General features: G+C 40.7%; 1 protein-coding gene across 1 annotated transcript; it reads left to right on the top strand.

Moving 5' to 3' along the window:
• The first annotated feature begins 6,143 nt into the window (after nt 1-6,143).
• On the top strand, nt 6,144-7,928 carry LOC102784402 (potassium voltage-gated channel subfamily A member 10). Its single transcript, XM_006782823.3, has one exon. It carries the CDS (start codon nt 6,144-6,146, stop codon nt 7,833-7,835), a length of 1,692 nt encoding a protein of 563 aa, XP_006782886.1. The 3' UTR covers nt 7,836-7,928.
• Nucleotides 7,929-8,399: the final 471 nt, after the last annotated feature.

Genomic DNA, 8,399 nt, shown 5'->3' with positions numbered 1-8,399 from the left:
AAGTGCATACAGACAAGGGAATATGTAGTAGATGACATCACAAAGAAAGCATCACAAAGAAAGTGGCTTATTTAATCATTTCATTCAATAAAAAAACTACAGAGATTTATCATTCTTCTATTGGAAAAACTGAGTACCTTTGGCCTATTATAACCCCAGCATGAATCTGTTCTTTTAGATGTTTATATATTTACAAGATCTTCTTTATCAGTCTTTTACTGACTTGGTGCCCCATACTGCAAGGTACATTGCTTCATCTGCAACACTTTGAAAACTTGAAGCTACCTGATTCTTGAGGCTGTGAAGAAACCCCAAATGACAATATTTCCAGTTTAAGGCTTTACAGCTGGTATCCTTGGTCTGCACCAAACATATCTAATTTTATTGTGGCCAGAAATTCTTGTCTTCATTCATCTTTCTAGAGTAACTATGTTAGAATTTGCGAATGTGTTTGCTGGCAAAAAGGCCTTGTGTTGAGGGATTTTGCTGACTGCCAAGCTTTCTTGTTGCTGGTGTGCCTCCCATGCAGGTCGAATTTGTGCAGACTCTCTGATTGCAGTTTGACAGCAACAGTTTCAATCTTACCTACAGAGCCTGTGATTAAATTTTGAGCTTTTTGGAGTCTTTGCATCAAATGGCCCTCTGTTGATCTGAATGTGTGTGGGCGGCCAGTACTTCACAAATTGTCAGTATTTTGAAATCTATGCTATTTGTAGATGATTAATAATCCTTTCATATATTCACAAGAAAATGAATCTTGGAAAATTAGATTTTTAATCTTTTTTTCCATGGTTAAACAAAGATACAACATAGCGGGATACAGCAGTCATATGATCTGCATCTTAAATCCTCCTGGATGAGCATGTCACTTTAGCTTCCCTAACATTATACTTTGACTTGTGTAAGGGTTTTATATATAGTACTCTGCAATGAAGACACCTCTGCTGCAATATATAGGATTACTAGACCAGATGCCGTTACCTCACTATAAGATTACGAGGCTGGAATGTCTAATCCGTGCTACCTGACATGCACATTGAAATCCTGTCACCCTTAATGGGCAAGCCAATGCATTCTGAGCATATGGGCTTCTGAGATAGTATTACCTAAATCATGTGCACAAGATGAGTAGTTCCCAGCTTATGTTCATTGTCATTTCAAACGATGTATTTAGTCTCTTAGCAGTGACTAAATAGTGTAGCTGTTGAATGCAACTGAGAACATTCACTAGAAAACAGTAGTTAAAAAAGCTAAAATCAATATTTTTTTATTTACAGTGTTTCAAATTACAGTGTAAAGCACATTTCTTCCACCATAGAACAGCAGATTGTCAACTGAATCTGTGGTCCTGCTCAGCATTAATTAATTTTCAGCTCGTTGTTTAGCTTCTGCCCCCACAACTTTACTTTGTTTGTTACTCTCCTTGTGGTGTTGTTTTAAGGCTACTGCAGGCAAGGAGAAACATTTCCAAACAGCAAGCAGTTGAGGAGTAGTCGTTGAAGATAGTGGAGCAACTGCCAAAAGAGAAAGACTGAGAGATTCTTCTGGTGGCAGGTTATGGGTGTTAGAGCAATTAATGTTATCAGCAAATGCTATAAAGCTTTGCTAGCAAGCTGTCATAAGTAGGGGAATTTGCTATAGAGATGAAAACTATTTTATGCATAACGCTGTAAAGATGTTTGCTGTTGAGCATTTGGGAAAAAAAAGTCAGTGGTTTCAAGTTAAAGGAAGTATACATTTCAAAAACATTGAACCTGCCAGAACATAATGTTTATTTGACAGCTTTATAAGCTTGCTGCATTATTGTTTTAAACCCTTGGGGCATCCTGGTGGATGGAGGATTTAAGACACTGACCATGCAGTCTGTCAGTGTTCAGCTATACTTCCTTTCTGGCATTTCGCCTTTTAAATATCTGCTGTCCCTGTTGAACAAAAGAGTTGAGAAATTACACTTATAATATATTTAAACTACCCAATAAATTATAATATAGTTTGGGCACAAAATTCTATCAGTCAGAATGTAAATTTACCTGTGAGATTTCACAAATAGTCATGTGGGGAAAAAAAGTGTTTTCCCAGGATTCTTTGCGGTCTGTTAGAAACCAAACACCCCACCTTCTGTATAATATTAATTTAATTCAGTAATGTTTGTGGGCATTTGTTTATTCACAGCTTTCTTAAGGTCCCATCACAACATTTCCATCAGGTCGAAATCTGGACTTTACCTGGACAACTACAATACCTTGACTCTCCTTATTCAGGCATTCTGTTGTAGACTTGGGATCATTGTCATGTTGCATGACCTAGATTGGGCCAAACTTTAGCTGTCGGACAGATGGTCTCACATCGACTATAGAATACTTTGGCATACGGAGGAGTTGCCCAGCTGATGCTGATAGATACCAAATCGCACTTAACAAACATTTAACTGAGGCCAATAAAGTGTGAGATGAAGCACTAGGGCTTTGTTCAGCTTCTTTCAGCATTCCACAGTCTGACCAAATTTCCGAGGAAGATTTTGGAAAGTGTCTTGAATATTTTCCACACGTGAATAAACTTTCTCACTGTAAAATAATGGACTGCAAATGCTTGAAAATGGCCTTAAACTGCTTCGCAAACTGATGTGCAGCAACAGTTGCTTCTCTAAGATCACTGTTAATGTCTTTTCTTCTCTGCAATGTGTTAACACACAGCTGAATGCTCTAGACAGCAAACTGCCAAATTTTCTGCTTTTATAGAGGGGCGCACATTTGCTGATAATCAGTTAATCAACTATATTAATCAACTACACGACCTCTTAATCTCTATGGAAGCATAACTATCTTTTAGGTATGTAGTCACTGTAGTCACATACATATTTGCTCTGCAAAAGTACACTTTTTGCAGAGCAAAAGGCAGATTAATCAAGCATTCTAATAATGTATTTCCTAGTGCTAGTTAAAGTAAATACTACTTTTCTTCATTAGATTAAAAAATAAATGCTGGATTTTTACCTATGTCCGTGTTTTCAGGGTGTGACATTGCTACGGTTACTAAAGAAACTTGATACTTCTTTCACTTCTTTCAAATACTGCAAATTTTAAGCTTTCATAAGCTGTTGTTACTATTTCTAGCAGGTGTCCATGGCTCAAAGTCAAGCTCCATAAAGGTGTGCAGGAGGTGATTTGTACCCATGCAGCGTCAGTATGGTTCACACAAGCCTTCACGTTGGAGAAAATGCTTTGTCAACACACCGTGTTTATCGGTAAGGTGACAGTGTCATCGGGGAGAGGGCTGAATGTTGGGAGGGAGGAGCTATGGATGATGGATTGAGGGCTGCATGAAAGGGCAGAGGGAGGGACGTTATCCCTCTGGTACCTTGTTGGTACTCGTGAGACAAGTAACACTGCAGCAGCTGCAGTCCACGTCATCCTGGAGCTCATATCTCAGGCATTTACCGCCCCTTTCCTCATTTCAGTGACAAATCGTTTTGCAGAGGAATACATCGATTATTTACCCTCTCAGCCTGACTCGTGTAGTATATGAACACCCCTCGCTGTCCATCTTCCTGTCCTTCTTTGTCTGTAGCAAATTCTATTATGAAGTGTTTAAGTGACAGGTCATGCTTCGACTGACTGCACTCTCAATGACATGTCCAGGATATAACAGGATCACACAAGAAAAAGATCCCTACATACTGAGAATGTTGACCTAGCTGGGTGATGTTTGCACATGCAAGTCTCTGGGTGGCCATGCTCTATGTGCACGAATTTCCCCTAAGTTAATATTTATGAATGTACATGAGCATGATGTTCATGTGAGAACACATAATGACATGTCAAGAGGTGAGTGTTGATGATGAATGGGAAAGCACAGACTGTAAAGTTTTCTGTGACCTTGAAGCCATGTGCCTATGCCTGAAGTAGTCCTGCTCAGTATTACAGGGGCTCAGGAGGCAGCCGATTCCTGGCTGCAGCAGAGCAAAAGTGAGATGAAGGAAGGATTTCTGGTTTCCATCAACTGGTTTTATATCCAGTAACATATTAATCAAACTGTGCTGCCAAATAGGATGACATTCTGAGAAAGTGCAAGGTTATGTTCAATTAAACTATACTAACTAGTATAGCATCTCTGTAATTAAAGTATTTCAATTTCAATTGGACTTTAGCTGCTTTATTAATCTGACAAAATCTCAGTTGCAGAAGGTGCAGAGGTATTTAAGTCTTCACACCCCAAGGGGAGAGCACAATCAGAATATACTAAACCCCTGTGAAAAATTCAACCATTTATCAATAGAATTCACTAAAATATGTGTTGTAATTCCTATTTTTCACACACTAGAATTAGCACGTTATAGATTTGCATCACATGTTTGCAGAGCCACTGTAAAAAGCAGATTTATGTTAAGATTTAGAAAACAGTTGTGACAGTTTTGTCAATGGCAGGTGAAGTAACAGTTCACATCTGTGTACATGTGTAAATAAAAGGGAGGTGAAGCCCCTAGGATGATGTGTTCTTCTGCTTAGGGTAATGAGAGCTATGGCAAGTATTGTAACAGGGGAAAAATATGGTTAAATCCCAAGGTGAGGGTGGGTTGGATGATCCTGTATGTGGGTGCTTACTCTGCAGGAAAGGCGGAAAAGAGGGGGTCCCACACTCCCTTTGCCTCATCAAACAGCGATTGGCTCTTGCGGAGTAAATGTCCTATCACAGAGCTTACCTATCTCCAGTGGTGGAGGAGGGAGGAGGGAGAACAAAGCCAGGTGACCCCCACATTTAAAGTACAGTGAGTTCGCTTTACGTGTGTTTTAGTTTGTCTGTGTTTGCGTGTGCGCGACTGTGTATGTTTGTGAGTATGTGTGGGTACCTCTGGCATCTCTGGTTTCGTATTCGGTGTTAAATTACCCAGTGGGAGCTTTAATAGAGCTTGAGACACTCTTGATTGTGAGTCTGGATAAGGGAGAGTGAAGGGAGTGAAGGGGAGCAGAGCGGAGCTGCCAGGCAGGATTAGAGAGGACACAATAACTTCTGCAGAGCGGGGACATGGGTGAGTGGTACAGGCATCTGCACACAGCTGGATTTAAACTTTTAACTTTTTAATTGAAAATTTGGATGTGATTTGGGAGCGCTTTGATGTTCAGACCTTGTTAAGGTAATAATATCATTTGTTGTGTCTTTCAGTATCATCTTGGTGTGAGATAATGCTGAGTTAGCTCAATTTTAAGGTTTCTGCAGCAAAAAATAATAATAATAATATTTGATTCAAATGTCTGAGATTCAAGAACGTTGTTCAAAAAGCACTTTTTTGTCTTTTTTTTTTTATTGGGCTCAGTAACTCCTTTCCAAACATATATCAATATACCATTTCAGTTGTTTGCATAACCTCTATATAATATTCTTACATAAGAACAGACTGTTACATTATCTGCTACATTGCAAGTGGAAACTGAGTCCCAAGTCTGTCAGGCCCCTTGGTGTCTAGTGGACACAGAGGTTGCAGCCTTCGAGCGTGTGTCAGGATTTGGTTACCTGTCCGAACCAAACAAACGGAATGATAAACAGCCTTTTAGAGATAAGGTAAATGTGATGCTGATAGAGTATCCTGAGGCTGAACAGCGTCTGGATCGATTAAACAAGTCACTAGTTAGGTACTTAAAGACAAACATTTAGATACTGAGACAAAATAAATGTGCTTTGGTTTTGATGAATCTCTGTTTTCAGTCACAAATGAAAGTTCAGATGTTTTTCTATAATGAAACAGCTTTGCCATACATATCAGCAATAATACCATACTCCATGTAAGCATTTTCAGGGCCAAATTTGCCAAGTTTGTGTTTTCGTTTAGGTTATTGGAGAGAATTTGGGGGGTGGGGGGGGATAACTGCACAAGCAAAGTATCAGATGGCTGGCACTCTGCTTATCTAAACAGGAGCTGACAGAGGTGTATTGCAGCATTTGTCCAATTTCACAACATTCCTTTTTCCCACCCCTATTTCACAGATTACACAGAGGTCTGAATCCAAAAAGTAGTGTACAGCTGCCTGAATGATAACCAGGAGGAGGGAGCCCCTGCCAGGATCATCCGTGTGGCACTGGCTGTGGTGTCTCCTCTGTCTACAAAAAAACGTTGATAGACAGAGCTGTGGCTAGTGACAAGACAGGCAATGGAGGTGCCACTTGTTAATTTTGAGAACATGGATGATGTTGGCATCAACCTGGGAGACCCAAGTGATTCTGGGTACCCAACCTCACCCACATCAGAGGCCGCTGATCAGAACCTTTTAACCCAGCGTTTGACTTCTCCTCAACAGTCACCACACAGAAGACGACGCAGCCATCAGTCTGGTGCAGAGGGGCTCTCACCTTCCACTCCTCTTACACTGACCACTAAAGCCAACTCCAGCAGTGGCAGTTTGATCTCTAATCTAAAGCTCCTGATCAACAGTGAGTCTCCCACCAACAGTGTCTTCAGCAAGATGCCGAGGGATTATTACGAGAGTGAAGATTTGTTTGAAAAGCACTACATGGAAGAAAAAGATGAGAAAGTTGTCATCAATATTTCAGGACTGATGTTTGAGACCCAGCTCAGCACCCTGAATAAGTTTCCAGAGACACTGCTTGGAGACCCTATGAAGAGGATAAGCTATTTTGACCCGATGAGAAACGAGTACTTTTTTGACAGAAACCGTCCATCTTTTGATGGGATTCTCTACTACTATCAGTCAGGAGGGAGAATCCGCAGACCAGCCAATGTACCTTTAGATATATTTGCAAATGAAATTGTTTTCTATGAATTGGGTCATGAAGCAATGGAGCAGTTCCGTGAAGATGAAGGGTTTATCAAAGAGCCAGAAGTTCTTTTGCCCACCAATGAACTCCAGCGACAGTTTTGGCTACTGTTTGAATACCCAGAGAGCTCGAGTGCGGCCAAATCTGTTGCTCTGGTTTCTGTCCTTGTTATTGTCATCTCTATCTTCATATTCTGCCTCGAGACTCTGCCAGAGTTCAGGGAGGACAATGACTTTATTCCGGGTGTAACCCAAATTATCAATGGCACCCGAGAAGAAGCTAACCTTCATCAGACCACTAAAAACCTGCTAGCATATTTCACTGATCCCTTTTTCATAGTGGAGACTGTTTGCATAATTTGGTTTTGCTTTGAAGCCGGTGTCCGCTTCGTAGTGTGCCCGAGCAAAAGTGATTTCTTCAATAACATCATGAATATCATCGACATCGTCTCTATTATTCCTTACTTTGTAACCCTGGGAACAGAGCTGGCTACAACACCTGATGACGATATGAACTCTAGTCAGAACATGTCTTTAGCAATCTTAAGAATCATCCGACTAGTGAGAGTCTTCAGAATTTTTAAGCTCTCCCGACACTCAAAGGGACTTCAGATTTTGGGGCAGACCCTGAAAGCCAGCATGAGGGAACTGGGCCTGCTAATCTTCTTCCTATTTATAGGAGTCATCCTATTCTCAAGTGCCATCTACTTTGCAGAAGTGGATGAGCCCCAGACACAATTTGTCAGCATCCCTGATGGCTTCTGGTGGGCTGTGGTGACGATGACCACTGTGGGTTACGGCGACATGTGCCCCATCACCATGGGAGGCAAAATGGTCGGCACTCTCTGTGCCATTGCTGGTGTCCTGACCATTGCCCTGCCCGTCCCTGTCATCGTGTCCAACTTCAACTATTTTTACCACCGTGAGACTGAGCAGGAGGAGAAACAGGTGATGGATGCAGCAGCAGAGGCTGCCCAGAAAATGTCAGCTGCAAATAAATGTGGAAGCACACTTTCACTAAACAAAAGTAACAGCACCTGGCAGAATGAAAAGAATGGCATGCACTGATAAAGAAACTCAAGTATTTATTTATATAAAGGGCATGAAAAACAAATGGACAAAACAAACAAATCCATTAATAAGATAGACTGGCTAATCAGTTTATCTTTCTCTCTATTTTATACAACAAACATGGCAGCATTTGTGCAGATAATTACAGTATTAATAAGAACCGTGTGGTCCTGTGGCAACCAGGATAGGCTCCAGCCACCCTGCAACTCTGACTTAGATAAATGGTCATGGATAAATCTATGGATGTATGTTTGGCGATACAGTTTTCACAGAAGTTGTCTGCCTGCATGTGAATGTGTCAAAGTGCAATTACTACAACTACTGTCAGTTACCTTTATGAGAATGACTGAAAGGTATAACATATTATCTTTCATTCAGTGCACTTTGAAGAAAAATGTCATAGCAATTATGTACTTGAGGCAAATACTTAATCTTGGAAAATGTTATTGTTAGAGTAAATACTGTAACGACGGGATAGGCAGTTGTATAATGTCCCTCTGGGCTGTATTAGCAGACTAAGAGACAGAAGAAAACAAATCAAAAATTATTTTGAGCGGCAGT

This window comes from Neolamprologus brichardi, chromosome 5, assembly GCF_056152115.1.
Source record: "Neolamprologus brichardi isolate AB-2024 chromosome 5, ASM5615211v1, whole genome shotgun sequence".
Lineage (NCBI taxonomy): Eukaryota > Metazoa > Chordata > Actinopteri > Cichliformes > Cichlidae > Neolamprologus > Neolamprologus brichardi.
Note: the sequence above shows the minus strand (reverse complement) of the source record. Positions and strands in the feature narration are given on the sequence as shown.